Source organism: Gobio gobio, assembly GCF_949357685.1.
Source record: "Gobio gobio genome assembly, chromosome: 8".
Taxonomy (NCBI): domain Eukaryota; kingdom Metazoa; phylum Chordata; class Actinopteri; order Cypriniformes; family Gobionidae; genus Gobio; species Gobio gobio.
The window spans coordinates 18,382,467-18,406,677 of NC_137114.1; the positions used below are offsets into that span (position 1 = coordinate 18,382,467).

General features: G+C 37.4%; 1 protein-coding gene across 20 annotated transcripts in view; it reads left to right on the plus strand.

Annotated features, from left to right (window-relative positions):
• Window positions 1-24,211, plus strand: part of LOC307130835 (uncharacterized protein) — a 154,349-nt gene that overhangs the window by 106,308 nt on the left and 23,830 nt on the right. For 19 of the 20 annotated variants that reach the window (XM_079824060.1, XM_079824065.1, XM_079824072.1 and 16 more), the window contains 6 exons: window positions 2,181-2,624; window positions 3,865-4,299; window positions 6,517-6,930; window positions 9,765-10,208; window positions 11,415-11,849; window positions 14,067-14,480. In XM_079824060.1, coding sequence (XP_079680186.1) covers window positions 2,181-2,624; window positions 3,865-4,299; window positions 6,517-6,930; window positions 9,765-10,208; window positions 11,415-11,849; window positions 14,067-14,480 — 2,586 coding nt within the window. The remainder of the gene's footprint in view (window positions 1-2,180; window positions 2,625-3,864; window positions 4,300-6,516; window positions 6,931-9,764; window positions 10,209-11,414; window positions 11,850-14,066; window positions 14,481-24,211) is intronic. The other variant, XM_079824070.1, reaches the window with a different exon arrangement.

Here is a 24,211-nt window from a genome sequence, read left to right on the forward strand (position 1 = left end):
CCATTTGAGATGAGCTCAGGCCCAGAGAACTGGACGGCATCTCTGCATAGTATAGACTTCTACTTACGTAACAGAGATTCAAGTTACATTTCTTGATGCAGCGACAGACTGTTTTAAGTGACAACTGTTTTCTAATGTACTCCTGATCCCCAAAAGGCTTTATTTAAAACAGGAGCATGATGGTTCCTCATGCCAGGGGCGGACTTACCATTAGGCAAAGGTAGGCGACCGCCTGGGGCCCCCGAAAGCCAAGGGCCCCCTAAAATGCTTTTTATATACACGATACACGTTCAGCGCGGACGCACAAGCGGTTGCTGTAGTGTTCATTACCACGACATCCGCCTTTGCGTCCGCATTGAACATGCATCTTGTAGAAAGTGTAGGGCCTTATGATTTCCGTGATTCCGAAAATGCGGACAGGATCACGGAATCCATTCATAAAAACGGAATGTCATGGAATGAATGGCGCAGACGCGCGGTTTCGTTTAGCCTACAACTGCAGCACGCGTGACGCTCGCCATCACAATTCATTCACACAGAGACATAAAACATGCAGGATTCATATTTAAATAGCATTTTTGCCGTTTAATATTCACATACACTAGTAGGCCTAGTCCATATCGCGATTTGATTGAAGTGTGCTGACTTGCATTGGATTTATTCATCCAAAATTTGACAAATTCCGTGTTAAATTGAAAATTCAATTTTTAATTAAAAAAATGTAATTTAACTTTTAATAAATTGCTGTTAAATTAAACAAGTTTCATAATTTCAATTAATTAGACATGCTTTTTGATTAAAACAATTTAACATAACCATACAGAAAAAAAATATTATTTTTTTTGGAATTTGAAAAAAAAAAAAGAAACTGATCTACAAATTAAAAATATCATGTATCTGATGTTATAATTAAATACAGAGCAGCAGTGCGTATTATGTTTATCGTTTTAAATGGTGCTCACTCATTTCTGTGAAGGACCGAGTAGATGCACAGTACTTTCCACACAGACACACTTCATTTTTGGTTGAAATAATTCTTATGTGTGTAATAATTTCCTTCAGTCTATTTTAAATTTGTGGGGGTGGAGGGGTCGTGCAGCAGCAATCATCACAACAGTGAAAATTGTAAGTTTGTAAGTTGTAAAGTGTGCAATTGTATAGGGCCCCATTCCTATATTTTGCCTGGGGCCTCCAAATCACTAGATCCGCCCCTGCCTTATGCAGTGCCATCTGAAGGCTCAAAGGCCACATTACGTTTCTTGCCTTGCCCTACACGGACTGAGATTTCTCTGGATCCCCTGAATCTTTTCTTGATATTTTATATTGTAGATGAAGAAAGACCTAAATTCTTTGCAATCTTACATTGAGAAATTTGATTTTTGAATTGTTTGGCAATTTTCTTGACACATAGTGGTGAGCCATGACCCATATTTGCTTGCAAGGACTGAGATGCTCATTTTATACCCAAACACAATCCCCTCACCTGTTACCAGTTCACCTGAATATTGTGGACTGTTTCAAAAGAATTTAATATGGATATTCTAAAATATTTTCACTTTTATTTTGCCTCTGTCCCAACTTTTTTCGAGTGTGTTGCAGCCATGAGCCATCAAAATCAAAATGTGTTTTTACGGTATTTCTAAAATACAATTAATTTGATCAGTGAAAACATTGTGTGTAAATGTGATTACTGATGATGTGACATAAAACAAAAAACAGCACGCGACTTTAATGGAGCTCTAGATGAAGAGTTTACTGTCAAGTCAGATCACAGACACAGTGTAGAAACTGTCTGTCTGACGCAGGTTTACCTTCATATCAGCTCAATATATGCCAAATACATGTATTTGAAATCAATGGTTTAAGGAAATTAAGTTGCCGGTACTCAAACTTTTTTTTTTATTCCAAAATATAGAAGCTATGCAATAATACTTTATTCACTAAATATTTAATTTCGGATTATATTTATAACACATCACTCTATACACAACCAGCCACTAATACTGAAATATAAACTGAATGAAGAGTTAAAACTGAATTGTGAATAAAATCACTCCACCAGCTTATGTTAATATATGTTTTTCTATTAATTAATAATAATTCATTGAGTCACTTTTTTCAATATTTTATATTCTCCTACACTGGACAATAAAGTGATAATTATGTGTGTGTCTCCACAGATTTTGTGACATTATCTACAGGAAGAGAGAAGCTGCTGTGAAGTTTCTGCTGAATCTGTTTGTTTCAGCATCAGAGTTTGATGCAAATACAGAAGAAAATTATACTCAACTGTTCACATCTGTGTGCAGCTACACATCTTTCCCTTGCAGTGAAAACTATACTAACCGTCACTCTGATCAGTCTGATCTCCTGCTGGATCTGTGGTCACATGTGAAGGACTATGAGACTCAAACAGGCAGGAGTGTCCTACCAGCATTACAGTCAGTTTATCAGTCAGCTCCTGCAGTCTGGATCATAAACCTCTCAGAGAGAAAGAGCTCCATCCTCCTAGAAGTGCTGAAACTCCAAACAGAGAAGAAACCAGTAGAGCTGAGAGACTGGACAGATGAAGAGAGTGAAGTGAGGGGATTCCTCCAGTGTCTGCCCTACATCTCACAGCTCGGGTGAGAGTTTTATGGGGAACAGACCACCCGTTATTGTTTATTTAGTGCTCACAATTAAATGTATGAAATGAATGTGTATGTTGGGTAGACAATACAAATGTGATTGTGAACCAGAATTGAAAACACTGAATTGAAGTGTGGTTTTGTCAACACCACAGCGGACGGTTGCATAAACTTAACTAGTCTTACAAGTTAGTCATCAATAACTGTTTTAAACCAGTTACATATAAAGTGGTGTAATTTGAATCTGAAAAGTAAGACTGATTACCAAAAAAGAATTGCTAGTTGGTCAGATTAGTTCTTATGACACAGTCTTAGCGGCTCTGTTTATGACAGTCGTGCTGTAAGTAGATCTGTTGTTCAAATCCTGCTCTCACTCTTGTTCAGTCAGTCTATAGAGATTGATTTTGTTCTATTATAGCAGCTTCATGCAGCTCACAGTACGTTTATATATGCGGTTGTAACCGAGCTACAGTGGGTTTTTTGCATAGTCAAGCAGTCAATACAATCCTCATCTCTCTGTCCAAATTATACATGACACAATACATCATCAAATATTGTCAGGATTAAAAACATCACACATTACCCTTGACTTTCACAGTTAGTGCACAATGACGAGGCCGATTGTAGTGTGATTAACATGCTGGATGAAGCCGAGATACAGTCACATTATCTGTTGCCTGTTAATTCATCTTCAGAAACACCAAACCAGTACAATTTCAACTGGACTAAAAAAAATTGACGAAACAGGACAAAACAGCACTCGACTAGATTAAATGTTTTCTGTCAAGTCTGAACCCAAACACAGTGTAGAAACGTTTTGTCTGACGCAGGTTTACCTTCATATCAACTCAATATGTGTTAGAAGCTATACAAAAATACTTAATTTACTAAATATTCAATTTAGGATTATATTTATAACACGTTAAAACTACATTGTGAGAAAAAAAATCAGTCCAGCTTATGTTCATATATGATTTTATATTAATTACTAATTCAATGAGTCACTTTTTTCAATATAAATATTCTGCTACACTGGACAATAAAGTGATAATTGTGTGTGTGTGTGTGTGTGTGTGTGTGTGTGTGTGTGTGTGTGTGTGTGTGTGTGTGTGTGTGTGTGTGTGTGTGTGTGTGTGTGTGTGTGTGTGTGTGTGTGTGTGTGTGTGTGTGTGTGTGTGTGTGTGTGTGTGTGTGTGTGTGTGTGTGTGTGTGTGTGTGTGTGTGTGTGTGTCCACAGATTTTATGAAATCTACAGGAAGAGAGAAGCTGCCGTGAAGTTTCTGCTGAATCTGTTTGTTTCAGCATCAGAGTTTGATGCAAATACAGAAGAAAATTACACTCAACTGTTAACATCAGTGTGCAGCTACACTTATTTCCCTAATAATCGTTCTTTGTGGACTGGGTATCAGCACTGTGATTTTCTTCTAGATCTGAGCTCACATGTGAAGGACTATGAGACTCAAACAGGCAGGAGTGTCCTTCCAGCATTACAGTCAGTTTATCAGTCAGCTCCTGCAGTCTTGATAAACCTCTCAGAGAGAAAGAGCTCCATCCTCCTAGAAGTGCTGAAACTCCAAACAGAGAAGAAACCAGTAGCTGTGATAGACTGGACAGATGAAGAGAGTGAAGTGAGGGGATTCCTCCAGTGTCTGCCCTACATCTCACAGCTCAGGTGAGAGTTTTATGGGAAAATTCCACTCAGTTTGATTCAGTTTTTTTTAATGTTGTCATTTATATGCATTAATAAATAATGTTGTTAGTTTAGATTAATTTGAAATATATTTACATCAGATCCATTAGTGATGGAAGCTTAATGTATATTGTTCTAATGTAGCTGAAGTTTTTGGCTGCGTTTATACTGTGAGACAGATCCAACGTTTTGATACCCAACCATTTTTTTTTTTCTACTGTTCACATTCACTTGAGATGGAACTGACTGAATTTACATTAATATTGATAAATTAATTAGATTAATTTTGATTAAAAATGAGCCAAAACACAATAGAGCAGAAAAGTAATGAACCCAAAAAAAAGATTTCATGTCCATGCACTTGAACGTAGATTTAAGGGGTCTTGACATGATGTTTGTGATTATTTAATATCTAAAATTTGAAATACCGTCATATATTCAAAAAATGTATTTTCAACCCTCATTTTGACCTTTTGTCACGAACACTTTGGTTAAATGCCACATCTCCTTTAAGGCTTGTCAGTAAACGGCCACTGTTATGATTGGCTGGTCATTTCATAGGAAAAAGCATCAGTCCCTCCACTATTGCACGTGAGTGTTTTGAAAACATTATCCATAAATATAAAACTGTAATTTGTAAATAAAAAAACATTTTGAATTTGTTTACATTTGTTCTTTTATGAAACTATTTACTAGCTCTTTACGATGGGCTGCTGTCAGATCCAATAGAGTTAGCATTGCTCTATCTTATTCTTTCATTAAAAGTTTCTTTGCAAACTCTGCATTAAATTGTGCCTGATTACAAAACCAAGTCTGTGGGGAAATGGTTAGAACAAATATAATCTTCCAACACGATCCTGACATGATTTAAAAATAAACCATGCATTTGTTCCATTCGAAGGCTGATGTTCCTTGACATCTTAATCTTTAACTAGTTTAAATCTTGCAGTAAGCTTTAGGCGCCTGTTAACATGAGTTCCTCTATGGTCTTGGTGACCTGCTCTCTCTTTCTTGTCATGTCATTGTTCACAGGTTACCAATATGATATGGTAATGTAGGCATTGGTGTGTTGTTGATGAGGTGTTCAGATGAAAATATCTACCATAGTCTAATATCTATGTGGAGGAAGCTTGATTTCAACTTATACCAATTTTTGGGGGGGTCTAAAAAGTTTTTTTAAAAGTACAATGACATCTTGTATTTCAAAAGATCAAAGAAAATGTGGTTCCTCATTCCATAAATGCTTTATTTGTCAACAAACATAATATTTTGGCTGATTCACCAGAGAAAAGGAAAAAATTCAGCCCCACTAACTTCGACCTTGGTAACTAGAGATGTATGATTTAGACCAAGAAGTCTCAGCTGGCAATACCACTTACACTGTTGGTCTTGTGTTGTGGAGGCTAACAACGGGAGCTGGCAAGTGCACCCCTTCACATCTGTTTGTGATCAGCGGTTCTCTGTGCCTGAGTTCATAATGTTTTCTTCCACACAGCGAGACTGACAGCTGATATGTGAATATATTTTATATTATATCTGGGGGGAAAATGGAATTGGTTGTCAACACTGTAAAAAAAAAAATCGGGTCTCCAATTGAATATTTTCTAGTGACCGATCAAATCAAAAATGTTCAGTTGGCCACATTGAATTTCTGTGAATTTATGCAATTTAATTCACAGAAATTCAATTTGGCCAATTAAAAAATGTAGATGTGATCAGTCACTAGAACATTTTCAATTGGAGACCTGATTTTTTTTTTTACAGTGAATGTAAATGCAGCCAAAGTGTTTACTGATACATCAGTAACGGTGGAGCAACCGTCTGTCTGACAAAGATTTACTTTAACATCAACTGAATCTGTTAATAATTTTACATTTGTGGTTTCAGGAAATTTAAATTACTATATTTGTTTCCCAATGTTTCACTGTTTATTTGCAGTTATGCACTCTTTTTTGTTGTTTGAAAATGTAATTGATTTCAACCATATAATTGTTGATATTTTGCCAGAAAAAATGCAATTTTACCACAGGGCAAAACTGACAACTAAAGATAATTATAAAAACATCTGTTCATCACTTTTCACTGTTCAATTACACTAACCTTGGATATTATTTGACAAACTGTTTGATTAATTTCAAGAATCTTTATTTATTTCCTTTTGTCGTCTCTCTGACTGAATCTTGTTCATTCTATCTTTAGATTTATTAAACCACAGAATAAAACAGCTGAATCATGGGAGAAAGGAAAGAGATTATTCATACTGGATTTGTGTCTGCAAGCTGCTCTCCATCAGAAAGAGACAATAGAAGAAACTGTGAAGAAACTGTTGTCATCTGTGAATTATGAGAGATGTGATTTCCTGCTGGATCTGTGGTCACATGTGAAGGACTATGAGACTCAAACAGGCAGGAGTGTCCTTCCAGCATTACAGTCAGTTTATCAGTCAGCTCCTGCAGTCTGGATCATAAACCTCTCAGAGAGAAAGAGCTCCATCCTCCTAGAAGTGCTGAAACTCCACACAGAGAAGAAACCAGTAGAGCTGAGAGACTGGACAGATGAAGAGAGTGAAGTGAGGGGATTCCTCCAGTGTCTGCCCTACATCTCACAGCTCAGGTGAGAGTTTTATGGGGAACAGACCACCCATGCTTGATTATTGTACTCAGTGCTTACAATATAATTAATGTAATGCAATTAACTTAAATATTTATTCAACAATATGTATGTGGACATGAACTAGTGTTGAATTGCATATCATCACAAAAAAACGCTATATTGGCGTATGCAGGGACGAATGGCCCGCGCAGCCCACTTGAGGCAAAACTCTAATCTATAGCCTGCGCAGTCCCAGTGTCTCAGTGGTGTAAAAGCGCTCGTCAATGTAAAAATGTTTGCGATATCCAATCAAATTGAAGGAGGCGAGCTTTACTGTGCACAGCAGCCGAGCAGCGCGGTCGGCACCTGAATGCGAGCCGAGCTGAATATGGGTCAATGGCAGATGAGTCAAATTGCTTTAGCATGTGCACATGGCAGTATAAGTCTCTAAACAGTCCCAGTATACGCCTCCACGTCAATGGTACCTTCACACACATGCAAATCACCCATGCCGTTTGCAATGATGCACCCCCATACCATGACAGATGTTTGCTTTGGTCAAACCAAAAGTCTGGATGGTCCCTGTCGTCTTTGGGTCTGAGAGAACTCAATGTCTGTTTTTCCCAAAAACAAGCTGAAACATGGACTCATCTGACCTCAGCACACATTTCCACTGTCTTTAAGACCATTTGAGATGAGCTCAGGCCCAGAGAACTGGACGGCATCTCTGCATAGTATAGATTTCTACTTACGTAACAGAGATTCAAGTTACATTTCTTGATGCAGCGACAGACTGTGTTAAGTGACAACTGTTTTCTAATGTACTCCTGATCCCCAAAAGGCTTTATTTAAAACAGGAGCATGATGGTTCCTCATGCCAGGGGCGGACTTACCATTAGGCAAAGGTAGGCGACCGCCTGGGGCCCCCGAAAGCCAAGGGCCCCCTAAAATGCTTTTTATATTCGATACACGTTCAGCACGGACGCACAAGCGGTTGCTGTAGTGTTCATTACCACGACATCCGCCTTTGCGTCCGCATTGAACGTGCATCTTGTAGAAAGTGTAGGGCCTTATGATTTCCGTGATTCCGAAAACGCGGACAGGATCACGGAATCCATTCATAAAAACGGAATGTCATGGAATGAATGGCGCAGACGCGCGGTTTCGTTTAGCCTACAACTGCAGCACGCGTGACGCTCGCCTTCACAATTCATTCACACAGAGACATAAAACATGCAGGATTCATATTTAAATAGCATTTTTGCCGTTTAATATTCACATACACTAGTAGGCCTAGTCCATATCGCGATTTGATTGAAGTGTGCTGACTTGCATTGGATTTATTCATCCAAAATTTGACAAATTCCGTGTTAAATTGAAAATTCCATTTTTAATTAAAAAAATGTAATTTAACTTTTAATAAATTGCTGTTAAATTAAACAAGTTTCATAATTTCAATTAATTAGACATGCTTTTTGATTAAAACAATTTAACATGACCATACAGAAAAAAAATATTATTTTTTTTGGAATTTGAAAAAAAAAAAAGAAACTGATCTACAAATTAAAAATATCATGTATCTGATGTTATAATTAAATACAGAGCAACAGTGCGTATTATGTTTATCGTTTTAAATGGTGCTCACTCATTTCTGTGAAGGACCGAGTAGATGCACAGTACTTTCCACACAGACACACTTCATTTTTGGTTGAAATAATTCTTATGTGTGTAATAATTTCCTTCAGTCTATTTTAAATGTGTGGGGGTGGAGGGGTCATGCAGCAGCAATCATCACAACAGTGAAAATTGTAAGTTTGTAAGTTGTAAAGTGTGCAATAGTATAGGGCCCCATTCCTATATTTTGCCTGGGGCCCCCAAATCACTAGATCCGCCCCTGCCTTATGCAGTGCCATCTGAAGGCTCAAAGGCCACATTACGTTTCTTGCCTTGCCCTACACAGACTGAGATTTCTCTGGATCCCCTGAATCTTTTCTTGATATTTTATATTGTAGATGAAGAAAGACCTAAATTCTTTGCAATCTTACATTGACAAATTTGATTTTTGAATTGTTTGGCAATTTTCTTGACACATAGTGGTGAGCCATGACCCATATTTGCTTGCAAGGACTGAGATGCTCCTTTTATACCCAAACACGATCCCCTCACCTGTTACCAGTTCACCTGAATATTGTGGACTGTTTCAAAAGAATTTAATATGGATATTCTAAAATATTTTCACTTTTATTTTGCCTCTGTCCCAACTTTTTTCGAGTGTGTTGCAGCCATCAAAATCAAAATGTGTTTTTACGGTATTTCTAAAATACAATTAATTTGGTCAGTGAAAACAGTGTGTGTAAATGTGATTACTGATGATGTGACATAAAACAAAAAACAGCACGCGACTTTAATGGAGCTCTAGATGAAGAGTTTACTGTCAAGTCAGAACTCAAACACAGTGTAGAAACTGTCTGTCTGACGCAGGTTTACCTTCATATCAACTGAATATATGCCAAATACATGTATTTGAAATCAATGGTTTAAGGAAATTAAGTTACCGGTACTCAAACATTTTTTTTTATTCCAAAATATAGAAGCTATACAAGAATACTTTATTCACTAAATATTTAATTTCGGATTATATTTATAACACATCACTCTATACACAACCAGCCACCAATACTGAAATATAAACTGAATGAAGAGTTAAAACTGAATTGTGAATAAAATCACTCCACCAGCTTATGTTAATATATGTTTTTCTATTAATTAATAATAATTCATTGAGTCACTTTTTCAATATTTTATATTCTCCTACACTGGACAATTAAGTGATAATTATGTGTGTGTCTCCACAGATTTTGTGACATTATCTACAGGAAGAGAGAAGCTGCTGTGAAGTTTCTGCTGAATCTGTTTGTTTCAGCATCAGAGTTTGATGCAGATACAGAAGAAAATTACACTGATCTGTTAACATCTGTGTGCAGCTACACATCTTTCCCCTGTGGTGAAAACTATACTAACTGTCACTCTGATCAGTCTGATTTCCTGCTGGATCTGTGGTCACAAGTGAAGGACTATGAGACTCAAACAGGCAGGAGTGTCCTTCCAGCATTACAGTCAGTTTATCAGTCAGCTCCTGCAGTCTGGATCATAAACCTCTCAGAGAGAAAGAGCTCCATCCTCCTAGAAGTGCTGAAACTCCACACAGAGAAGAAACCAGTAGAGCTGAGCGACTGGACAGATGAAGAGAGTGAAGTGAGGGGATTCCTCCAGTGTCTGCCCTATATCTCACAGCTCAGGTGAGAGTTTATGGGGAACAGACCACCCGTTATTGTTTATTTAGTGCTCACAATTAAATGTATGAAATGAATGTGTATGTTGGGTAGACAATACAAATGTGATTGTGAACCAGAATTGAAAACACTGAGTTGAAGTGTGGTTTTGTCAACACCACAGCGGACGGTTGCATAAACTTAACTAGTCTTACAAGTTAGTCATCAATAACTGTTTTAAACCAGTTACATATAAAGTGGTGTAATTTGAATCTGAAAAGTAAGACTGATTACCAAAAAAGAATTGCTAGTTGGTCAGATTAGTTCTTATGACACAGTCTTAGCGGCTCTGTTTATGACAGTCGTGCTGTAAGTAGATCTGTTGTTCAAATCCTGCTCTCACTCTTGTTCAGTCAGTCTATAGAGATTGATTTTGTTCTATTATAGCAGCTTCATGCAGCTCACAGTACGTTTATATATGCGGTTGTAATCGAGCTACAGTGTGTTTCTGCATAGTCAAGCAGTCAATACAATCCTCATCTCTCTGTCCAAATTATACATGACACAATATATCATCAAATATTGTCAGGATTAAAAACATCACACATTACCCTTGACTTTCACAGTTAGTGCACAACGACGAGGCCGATTGTAGTGTGATTAACATGCTGGATGAAGCCGAGATACAGTCACATTATCTGTTGCCTGTTAATTCATCTTCAGAAACACCAAACCAGTACAATTTCAACTGGACTAAAAAAAATTGACGAAACAGGACAAAACAGCACTCGACTAGATTAAATGTTTTCTGTGAAGTCTGAACCCAAACACAGTGTAGAAACGTTTTGTCTGACGCAGGTTTACCTTCATATCAACTCAATATGTGTTAGAAGCTATACAAAAATACTTAATTTACTAAATATTCAATTTAGGATTATATTTATAACACGTTAAAACTACATTGTGAGAAAAAAAATCAGTCCAGCTTATGTTCATATATGATTTTATATTAATTACTAATTCAATGAGTCACTTTTTTCAATATAAATATTCTGCTACACTGGACAATAAAGTGATAATTGTGTGTGTGTGTGTGTGTGTGTGTGTGTGTGTGTGTGTGTGTGTGTGTGTGTGTGTGTGTGTGTGTGTGTGTGTGTGTGTGTGTGTGTGTGTGTGTGTGTGTGTGTGTGTGTGTGTGTGTGTGTGTGTGTGTGTGTGTGTGTGTGTCCACAGATTTTATGAAATCTACAGGAAGAGAGAAGCTGCTGTGAAGTTTCTGCTGAATCTGTTTGTTTCAGCATCAGAGTTTGATGCAAATACAGAAGAAAATTACACTCAACTGTTAACATCAGTGTGCAGCTACACTTATTTCCCTAATAATCGTTCTTTGTGGATTGGGTATCAGCACTGTGATTTTCTTCTAGATCTGAGCTCACATGTGAAGGACTATGAGACTCAAACAGGCAGGAGTGTCCTTCCAGCATTACAGTCAGTTTATCAGTCAGCTCCTGCAGTCTTGATAAACCTCTCAGAGAGAAAGAGCTCCATCCTCCTAGAAGTGCTGAAACTCCAAACAGAGAAGAAACCAGTAGCTGTGATAGACTGGACAGATGAAGAGAGTGAAGTGAGGGGATTCCTCCAGTGTCTGCCCTACATCTCACAGCTCAGGTGAGAGTTTTATGGGAAAATTCCACTCAGTTTGATTCAGTTTTTTTTAATGTTGTCATTTATATGCATTAATAAATAATGTTGTTAGTTTAGATTAATTTGAAATATATTTACATCAGATCCATTTGTGATGGAAGCTTAATGTATATTGTTCTAATGTAGCTGAAGTTTTTGGCTGCGTTTATACTGTGAGACAGATCCAACGTTTTGATACCCAACCATTTTTTTTGTTTCTACTGTTCACATTCACTTGAGATGGAACTGACTGAATTTACATTAATATTGATAAATTAATTAGATTAATTTTGATTAATAATGAGCCAAAACACAATAGAGCAGAAAAGTAATGAACCCAAAAAAAAGATTTCATGTCCATGCACTTGAACGTAGATTTAAGGGGTCTTGACATGATGTTTGTGATTATTTAATATGTAAAATTTGAAATACCGTCATATATTCAAAAAATGTATTTTCAACCCTCAATTTGACCTTTTGTCACAAACACTTTGGTTAAATGCCACATCTCCTTTAAGGCTTGTCAGTAAACGGCCACTGTTATGATTGGCTGGTCATTTCATAGGAAAAAGCATCAGTCCCTCCACTATTGCACGTGAGTGTTTTGAAAACATTATCCATAAATATAAAACTGTAATTTGTAAATAAAAAAACATTTTGAATTTGTTTACATTTGTTCTTTTATGAAACTATTTACTAGCTCTTTACGATGGGCTGCTGTCAGATCCAATAGAGTTCGCATTGCTCTATCTTATTCTTTCATTAAAAGTTTCTTTGCAAACTCTGCATTAAATTGTGCCTGATTACAAAACCAAGTCTGTGGGGAAATGGTTAGAACAAATATAATCTTCCAACACAATCCTGACATGATTTAAAAATAAACCATGCATTTGTTCCATTCGAAGGCTGATGTTCCTTGACATCTTAATCTTTAACTAGTTTAAATCTTGCAGTAAGCTTTAGGCGCCTGTTAACATGAGTTCCTCTATGGTCTTGGTGACCTGCTCTCTCTTTCTTGTCATGTCATTGTTCACAGGTTACCAATATGATATGGTAATGTAGCATTGATGTGTTGTTGAGGAGGTGGTCAGATGAAAATATCTACCATAGTCTAATATCTATGTGGAGGAAGCTTGATTTCAACTTATACCAATTTTTGGGGGGGTCTAAAAAGTTTTTTTAAAAGTACAATGACATCTTGTATTTCAAAAGATCAAAGAAAATGTGGTTCCTCATTCCATAAATGCTTTATTGGTCAACAAACATAATATTTTGGCTGATTCACCAGAGAAAAGGAAAAAATTCAGCCCCACTAACTTCGACCTTGGTAACTAGAGATGTATGATTTAGACCAAGAAGTCTCAGCTGGCAATACCACTTACACTGTTGGTCTTGTGCTGTGGTGGCTAATAACGGGAGCTGGCAAGTGCACCCCTTCACATCTGTTTGTGATCAGCGGTTCTCTGTGCCTGAGTTCATAATGTTTTCTTCCACACAGCGAGACTGACAGCTGATATGTGAATATATTTTATATTATATCTGGGGGGAAAATGGAATTGGTTGTCAACACTGTAAAAAAAAAAATCGGGTCTCCAATTGAATATTTTCTAGTGACCGATCAAATCAAAAATGTTCAGTTGGCCACATTGAATTTCTGTGAATTTATGCAATTTAATTCACAGAAATTCAATTTGGCCAATTAAAAAATGTAGATGTGATCAGTCACTAGAACATTTTCAATTGGAGACCTGATTTTTTTTTTTACAGTGAATGTAAATGCAGCCAAAGTGTTTACTGATACATCAGTAACGGTGGAGCAACCGTCTGTCTGACAAAGATTTACTTTAACATCAACTGAATCTGTTAATAATTTTACATTTGTGGTTTCAGGAAATTTAAATTACTATATTTGTTTCCCAATGTTTCACTGTTTATTTGCAGTTATGCACTCTTTTTTGTTGTTTGAAAATGTAATTGATTTCAACCATATAATTGTTGATATTTTGCCAGAAAAAATGCAATTTTACCACAGGGCAAAACTGACAACTAAAGATAATTATAAAAACATCTGTTCATCACTTTTCACTGTTCAATTACACTAACCTTGGATATTATTTGACAAACTGTTTGATTAATTTCAAGAATCTTTATTTATTTCCTTTTGTCGTCTCTCTGACTGAATCTTGTTCATTCTATCTTTAGATTTATTAAACCACAGAATAAAACAGCTGAATCATGGGAGAAAGGAAAGAGATTATTCATACTGGATTTGTGTCTGCAAGCTGCTCTCCATCAGAAAGAGACAATAGAAGAAACTGTGAAGAAACTGCTGTCATCTGTGAATTATGAGAGATGTGATTTCCTGCTGGATCTGTGGTCACATGTGAAGGACTATGAGACTCAAACAGGCAGGAGTGTCCTTCCAGCATTACAGTCAGTTTATCAGTCAGCTCCTGCAGTCTGGATCATAAACCTCTCAGAGAGAAAGAGCTCCATCCTCCTAGAAGTGCTGAAACTCCACACAGAGAAGAAACCAGTAGAGCTGAGAGACTGGACAGATGAAGAGAGTGAAGTGAGGGGATTCCTCCAGTGTCTGCCCTACATCTCACAGCTCAGGTGAGAGTTTTATGGGGAACAGACCACCCATGCTTGATTATTGTACTCAGTGCTTACAATATAATTAATGTAATGCAATTAACTTAAATATTTATTCAACAATATGTATGTGGACATGAACTAGTGTTGAATTGCATATCATCACAAAAAAACGCTATATTGGCGTATGCAGGGACGAATGGCCCGCGCAGCCCACTTGAGGCAAAACTCTAATCTATAGCCTGCGCAGTCCCAGTGTCTCAGTGGTGTAAAAGCGCTCGTCAATGTAAAAATGTTTGCGATATCCAATCAAATTGAAGGAGGCGGGCTTTACTGTGCACAGCAGCCGAGCAGCGCGGTCGGCACCTGAATGCGAGCCGAGCTGAATATGGGTCAATGGCAGATGAGTCAAATTGCTTTAGCATGTGCACATGGCAGTATAAGTCTCTAAACAGTCCCAGTATACGCCTCCACGTCAATAGTACCTTCACACACATGCAAATCACCCATGCCGTTTGCACTGATGCACCCCCATACCATGACAGATGTTTGCTTTTGGTCAAACCAAAAGTCTGGATGGTCCCTGTCGTCTTTGGGTCTGAGAGAACTCAATGTCTGTTTTTCCCAAAAACAAGCTGAAACATGGACTCATCTGACCTCAGCACACATTTCCACTGTCTTTAAGACCATTTGAGATGAGCTCAGGCCCAGAGAACTGGACGGCATCTCTGCATAGTATAGATTTCTACTTACGTAACAGAGATTCAAGTTACATTTCTTGATGCAGCGACAGACTGTGTTAAGTGACAACTGTTTTCTAATGTACTCCTGATCCCCAAAAGGCTTTATTTAAAACAGGAACATGATGGTTCCTCATGCCAGGGGCGGACTTACCATTAGGCAAAGGTAGGCGACCGCCTGGGGCCCCCGAAAGCCAAGGGCCCCCTAAAATGCTTTTTATATTCGATACACGTTCAGCACGGACGCACAAGCAGTTGCTGTAGTGTTCATTACCACGACATCCGCCTTTGCGTCGGCATTGAACATGCATCTTGTAGAAAGTGTAGGGCCTTATGATTTCCGTGATTCCGAAAACGCGGACAGGATCACGGAATCCATTCATAAAAACGGAATGTCATGGAATGAATGGCGCAGACGCACGGTTTCGCGGTTTCGTTTCATATTTATATATATATATATATATATATATATATATATATATATATATATATATATATATATATATATATATATATATATATATATATATATATTCAAGCTATCGTTTTATCTGCATCTAACAAGCCAGCACTCACAATCTGCATGTATATCTAATGTAACGTCATGTGTCATAATTCTCAAAGTCAAACCTTTAGGTGGACAGGGGTTTAAGCGATTGTTGCTCAGCCATGCTAGCTCACAGTGACATGCGCTATCTGTGTTTAGCATTTACTTTGACAAGCCATTGTCGTGGAAACCAATGTGCAGCAGTGCCAAATAAAATAGTGTATATCAAGGGTCTGTAAATTTCAATGCTGTGTCTAGGCCGTTGACATGTGAGGCTTACACACAGGGTGGGAAATTAGCACCCGCCACCAGCCAATGGGCGGGTACTTTTTCAAAGTGGCGGGTGACTTTGCCTTGTATACTAGCCACAGTGGTGGGTGGATTGAATTGAAAAACATATTTTTATTGGTTACTACTTAAAACATTCCTTGTAATGGATTGGACAGCTTTTGTCAAAGAATGCTGTTGCTAGAAACAATAATGCACTTTTGTCGAGTAACTCATTTGATTGGTTTTCAGCGCTGAGCTGATACAGAAGAAAGGAAAATTATCGGTTAAAAAAATGTGGCGACCTATCCCTGGTATTAAGAGGCCCGCCGCGGAGTCAGCATCTTACTCTTGCTGCTCACTTTTCATAGGCCTAATTAACATATGAAATTAAAATAATATTATAGGCTAAAATTAAAACAGCCTAACTGTGAAACTAAATAGGCTATGGTTTATTTAACCCTCTGTCTGACGAAGGTGCCAGGCGTTCTGATGGATTTTTCCCTTTATGACAGTGGAATATTACAGATAAGTGCAAGACATAATTATAAACTATAAACTGTCTACTTTTATTTGTTTACACTCACAAAAGCCTACCAACAAAGGCCGTGGACTGAGGGAATGGATTATTTTGCACTCCACTCCAAACGCTGTCTTCATTTCAAAAATGTATTTTGTTTATTAAACGCAATTTTTTTTTTATTTAAAAAGCATTTCTAACTTCAGTTCATATTTCCAACAAACGAAATCCAAGCCAAAATAAAGAAATGGTAAAAAAGAAACACCAGTTACCACCATGCAAATTCAAACATTTAGCTCTTTTAATTTTATTTAATGTTTGAATAACACGCTTATATCTCCTTCCATTAACAATAATGTCTGGTGCGGTGGCTGGGGTACAAACCAACATACGTGGCATACATTTTGGAATTACTTATCACGAGAGGAAAAAATAAGTTTTAGTTGCATAACATTTGTTAATGGAAACGCCGTCATTTCGCAATAGTTTATCGACATTTAGAAAATATAAAGTTTTGCGTAAATCTGTAGGCTAATGGAAACGCGGCTACTGTCGAACCTACGCGTCATCAGAAAATGCAAACAATATGTTCGTTAGAGGAACAACTAACCTTAAATTAGGGGCAATAAAAGACCACGAGTCATCTAATATCAAGAGCACTGCCATACAGCCAAGTGTTGGGCAGTAGCGAGATACAAGTTGCGACACTAGCGCTTAACTACATTTTTCAGTAGCTCAGTTACTTTTAAAACAGTGTAGGCTCACCGGTAAAACAACGTTCGCTCAAATACCGCTCAGACATGACATTTAACTGTAGCCTACTGTAGCCTACTATAGGCTATCTGTTGAAGCCATTAAGTTTCATATTTATGTTTAAATATTATAATGCTATTTTTAAATTTCATCTAGGCTATATTGATAATTAAAAGTGCAAAAATGCGTAATATATGTCAAATAAGTTTTTTTGTAGAAAGCCTTTCTTTAAAGTGATTAATCGATGTTTCATCAACCAATTGCCCGCATTTATTAAATAAGAAGCAAATAGACTACAGCAGACTATAATCGTGACATGAAGGCACGGGAGCGATCACTTGCATTGCACATGAACTGGAGCGCGTCTCATAAATAATCCGAAACTCAGTGTATAGGCTACTTCTCACAGACATGAGAAATATGTGTATAGAAAGCTTGAAATGTCCTCTTTTAAACGATTACGAAACATTTTGAAACAAAAACAAAGCAAAGCGCACTGTTCACGCATGAGCAGCTCTTGACTGGCGGTTCTGTTCAGAATGCTGCGAGCTCCATCACTGCGTGTGCTGTGAGTTTAACCTGCATTAGACTAATCCTGACTCCTGAGTATTTCATTTAAGTTGCATACATTTTGTTCTTGCTCTGATGTTAAGTTTGTAGCCATTTTGCACTTTGACAGCCAGTTTGAGATATAGGCTATATTTGAGTACTGTGTGTGTGTGTGATAGTTTACAAAATCAAATTATTCTGACAGTTTTTGCCATTGAAATGACTTGGAAAAAAGTGTCCCAATCAACCTGAATTTACCCCATACTATGCTAGAACACGTTCTTTTATAAATTTGAGTTCTGGAAAAAGTGGCTGGTAAAAATTATAAGTGGCTGGAAAAATTGGGCATCCACCAGCCACTGTGTCAAAGTCATTGGGGTTTTGAGAACCCCTTCAGAGGGGGCCTTGTGTTCATTAAAGGCCTTCTTTAACCCCTAGGAGTCTGAGCTCTTTTGGGGCCCTTTAGAAGTTTTTACATGCTCTTACATTTGTGCTTTTTTCAGTTGCTTATAAACATATTAATGGCAAATGTGTAAGTACACTGTATTTCAGCACAAACTGGGCTACCATAATATGTGAGCAACATGTATGTACATGCTTGTATTTTTGAGAGAAAAATGTTCATGCATGGTTTTTGAGAAAACAAAACATTTTTTTTTTTAAATTAAGACCTCAAAACACACAATAGATATGTGTCCACAAGACTAATGGGTGTATTTGCCTAGAGTTTTTGCTTTAAACTGATGTGAGAATCATGGAGCCTACTCATTCACATAAAACAACATATTAATTTACAATTTGTAAGATTTGTAAGTTTTTCTTCACAAAGACAGTATGCGAGGAGGCGTGAAAGCTAATGATAATGATGGGTATCCACCTGAGAGGACAAAAGAACATAATAGCCCGCATAATGACCTGCATAATGAATGAGCTTCAGGTATGTGACTGAGAGCAACAGGACAAAGGAAATATATTATATATTATATATATATATATTATATATTGTACTTATCTAGTAAATGCATCTTGATTTAAGAATGTTTAAAGATTTAGACTAGAAACAAGACAAAAATTAGTATAAAAATAAGAGCATTTTTTCTAAATTTTTTGTACTATTTTTTTATATTTTTGAGAGTAGTCTCATGCTAAAAATTATAAAAATAAATAATTAAAATTAAGATACAATTTACACAAAATGAAATTTACTGTAAAGAAAGCAATTCACTTTCTACAAAACAAAAAAAAATACTTTCTACAAAACAAAACTTGATATTAACTCGATAAAACAAACTTTGATATTTCATTTAAAAAATAACATTAGGCTATAATATTTAAACATCAATATGAAGCAAAATAGGTTTGACTGGTACTATACAGGTGCTGGTCATATAATTAGAATATCATCAAAAAGTTGATTTATTTCACTAATTCCATTCAAAAAGTGAAACTTGTATATTATATTCATTCATTACACACAGACTGATATATTTCAAATGTTTATTTCTTTTAATTTTGATGATTATAACTGACAACTAAGGATAATCCCAAATTCAGTATCTCAGAAAATTAGAATATTACTTAAGACCAATACAAAGAAAGGCTTTTTAGAAATCTTGGCCAACTGAAAAGTATGAACATGAAAAGTATGAGCATGTACAGCACTCAATACTTAGTTGGGGCTCCTTTTTGCCTGAATTACTGCAGCAATGCGGCGTGGCATGGAGTCGATCAGTCTGTGGCACTGCTTGCTCTAATAGTGGCCTTCAGCTCTTCTGCATTGTTGGGTCTGGCATATCGCATCTTCCTCTTCACAATACCCCATAGATTTTCTATGGGGTTAAGGTCAGGCGAGTTTGCTGGCCAATTAAGAACAGGGATACCATGGTCCTTAAACCAGGCACTGGTTGCTCTGGCACTGTGTGCAGGTGCCAAGTCCTGTTGGAAAATGAAATCTGCATCTCCATAAAGTTGGTCAGCAGCAGGAAGCATAAAGTGCTCTAAAACTTCCTGGTATACGGCTGTGTTGACCTTGGACCTCAGAAAACACAGTGAACCAACACCAGCAGATGACATGGCACCCCAAACCATCACTGACTGTGGAAACTTTACACTGGACCTCAAGCAACGTGGATTGTGTGCCTCTCCTCTCTTCCTCCAGACTCTGGGACCCTGATTTCCAAAGGAAATGCAAAATTGACTTTCATCAGAGAACATAACTTTGGACCACTCAGCAGCAGTCCAGTCCTTTTTGTCTTTAGCCCAGGCGAGACGCTTCTGACGCTGTCTGTTGTTCAAGAGTGACTTGACACAAGGAATGCGACAGCTGAAACCCATGTCTTGCATACGTCTGTGCGTAGTGGTTCTTGAAGCACTGACTCCAGCTGCAGTCTACTCTGTGAATCTCCCCCACATTTTTTTGATGGGTTTTGTTTCACAATCATCTCCAGGGTGCGGTTATCCCTATTGCTTGTACACTTTTTTCTACCACATCTTTTCCTTCCCTTCGCCTCTCTATTAACGTGCTTTGACACAGAGCTCTGTGAACAGCCAGCCTCTTTTGCAATGACCTTTTGTGACTTGCCCCCCTTGTGCAAGGTGTCAATGGTCGTCTTTTGGACAACTGTCAAGTCAGCAGTCTTCCCCATGATTGTGTAGCCTACAGAACTAGACTGAGATACCATTTAAAGGCCTTTGCAGGTGTTTTGAGTTAATTAGCTGATTAGAGTGCGTCTTCAATATTGAACCTTTTCACAATATTCTGATTTTCTGAGATACTGAATTTGGGATGTTCCTTAGTTGTCAGTTATAATCATAAAAACTAAAATAAATAAACATTTGAAATATATCAGTCTGTGTGTAAGGAATCAATATAATATAAAAGTTACATTTTTCCAAATCTAATTATATGACCAGCACCTGTATTCATAGCATCTGAGCAGACATTTGCGAATAAAAGCTTTATTGATGTGACACTAGACTCTTGTACAATAAACACGTTATAATCTGTCCAAAACAAGCCAAATAAATCTTGTCTAAACAGTCTTGCGTGTATGACGTTATATTGCAGCATGATTCCTTTTTAAACGGTCTTTTTGCATTTAATATTCACAGATTCTAACAGAATAAACTTAACAGAATAAAGCCTACCTTACAATCAGCTGCTGAATCTGTTGCTTTCAGAAATGAACAGCTTTTCATGAGGAGAATAAATCCAGGATCATTCCTCAATGCTTCTTAAAACGATGTAGCTGAAGTAGGCTATAGCAGTACTTGATGTGTTTGTTTGAGTTGATGTGGGCGTTGATGCGTGGATCGTAAGTATTTGAATCTGTGCCTTGAATCCGTGGTCGCATTAGCGGATAATGAAGAGGCTCGCGGGTGACTGACATCTATCTCTTTTCAAACAGATTACATAAACACAGAATATTTGTTTTCAATGTGGTTTACATTGTTTAAAACCTGACATTTCAGCATTTCTTTAGACATGTCTCATGTTTGTGAGACAAGTATTCACTAAGCTAGAGTTCCTTTTCTTAAGACTATCTGAATGAACGTCTTTGAGAGAGAGGCTGTAGATCACGCATCATGTTTGTTTTCTTTATTTTGCAAAAAGCACAACATTTTGTTTGTATTGTGACTGTACACAAAACTTAACAGATTATAATGATGGATAACACTTGCCTGAATTATAAAAAAACGACAGAGTTATTTGAGTCTTTTGGGCACTGAAAAAGCTATCAGTGGACATAATTCATAAGAAATGCATAAATTACATACAAGGGACACTTTACAAGACACTTATATGTGTACATACAATGTCCTGGGGTGCATGCTCATTTATAGATGGTTTGTCTATAACTTGAGGCAAAAAGCGTGTGTTTTACAGGCTTTGTGTCTTTCCCATGTGGACTTTGCATGTGGCCAAATTTTTTGGGGTCATAAAATGTCTTATCAGTTGGTAGCTCTGGGACCTTTCTCTTTTGTGTTGGGGGAAGGTCTGTTACTAAGCACAAAGTATTTAAAACTTATTTGTTGAATCTAACAGGCAATTTTATGTGTCTGATTTGCCTCAGTCACTACATCTCTCTGTCCAAATATACATGACACAATGCATCATCAAATATTGTCAGGATTAAAAAACATCAATCACATCTGTTGCCTGTTAATTCATCTTCAGAAACAACAAACCGGTACAATTTCATCTGAACTAATATATATATATATATATATATATATATATATATATATATATATATATATATATATATATATATATATATATATATATATATATATATATATATATATATATATATATATATATATATATATATATATATATATATATATATATATATATATATATATATATATATAATATTTTATACTTTTTCACTGATGTGATGTAAAACAAAAAACAGCACTCGACTTTAATGGAGCTCTATATTTAAGGGATAGTTCACCCAAAAATGAAAATGTGATGTTTATCTGCTTACCCCCAGGGCATCCAAGATATAGGTGACTTTGTTTCTTCAATAGAACACAAATTAAGATTTGCAGTCTGTCAGTTGTATAAAGCATGTGAATGGTAACAAAATCTATGAGAGTAAAAAAAAAAACTGCAACGGTTGGAGTTAAAAATCTTCATTTGTGTTCTACTGAAGAAACAAAGTCACCTATATCTTGGATGCCCTGGGAGTAAGCAGATAAACATCAAATTTTCATTTTTGGGTGAACTATCCCTTTAAGTGTTTACTGTCAAGTCAGAACACAAACACAGTGTAGAAACTGTCTGACGCAGGTTTACCTTCATATCAACTGAATATGTGCCAATTACATGTATTTGAAATCAATGGTTTGAGGAAATTAAGTTACTCAAACAGTAGTTACTTTTCGAATGGTCATTCGTATTGCGTCTTTTGCTAGACGCTATGGGAAAACTCCTTTTCTCGAAATACTGAACCTTTTATAAAATAACACGGTGCTACTGCACAGCCAAAATAGTGCTCGCTATATGCTGGTCAGTGGGAACTGCATAAACTAATAGCAGAGCGGTGTAACTGCGCAAACCAACTGGTGCGGAGCCCGTCGAGCTGAGCGCATAGCCTGCCAGAATGGGCGGGGCATCTACCTATAAAAGATGCTCGGAATGCCATAGATACAGATTTATTCTCCTTCAGCGACGATCTACAGAACTTCGCTGATCCTCCTACTCAAAGCCTTCACCTTCTCACCGAAGTCAGAAGAGCCTGCAGCGGAACAACGAGCGAGCCAGCAGCCGGCCTGATCAGCAGCTGCAATCCCGCGAGCTGTCGTGCTGTCTCCCCTGCACACCGGTGTATCCTTTTCACTCTTATTCACATGGCGAGTGTATTATCTGTCTGGGTAAAGCCCATGCGGAGGCCGCTCTTACTGAGTCCGGCTGCGAGGGTATGCCGCTCTCCTCTGTCCAGCGTTTGTTTCAAAATGCCATATCTCTGAGCGCGTCGCTTGCCGGGCTTACCCCACTAGCCACGTTCATTGACGATTGACTCTCACTGTGAGAGCGTGAGTCTCGTCTCGTTCACGAGCAGCTTCTGCATTCCTCCAATGTTTTCTTTCTCTTAAGCATAAGACGAAGAAACAGTGAGCTGCAAAGCTGAGTGAATTGGGATGAAGTGAGCTCACGCCGGTTTTATGCTTTTCTTCTGGTTTCGCTCCTCCCCCAAGTCATATAAAGAATCAGGGAGGGCAGACATACAGTCCTACTAGTGGCCCCTCTCTAGCGGACCCAGCCTTGGTTCCCAGAGATGATTCAGCTGCTCTCAGCAGCCCCATGGCCAATTCCATTGTGGAAAGACCTCCTTTCCCAGGCTAATAGGACGATTTGGCACCCCCGTCCCAAACTGTGGGCACTACATGTGTGGCCCCTGGAATGTAGCCAAAATGCCAGTTTTGTCGAGTATTCTCATATTAGGAGTCTTAAATTAGTTAAATAACGTCTTAAATGAACTTGTGAGAAATTAGTTTTGCGTGACAGCGCGTCAGATCCGCGTCATGTTTGGCAGCGGCCGATCTTAAAGTGACAGTAGCACTAATGCTGCCTGTCATTAATGTTCATCAAAGAACAAAGGGAACTGAGTTTTGTAGCTTTAATGATGATTAATCTATATTTAATTTATTTATTTATGCAGTTAAGAAAGGTGTTTGATAACTATTACATTTCTGAATAGGCTATGTCTAACAGGTAAATATAGCATTTATTATAATGGGTTTATGTAAAGATTTTTTTTAAGTTCACTTAAATTAAAAGTTGTTTTTTTAAAAGCCTAATAAATGTTGAAATTGGTAGCTTTCAGTTATACTGCAATGCAATGTCATTAATTTTTCATAGAGA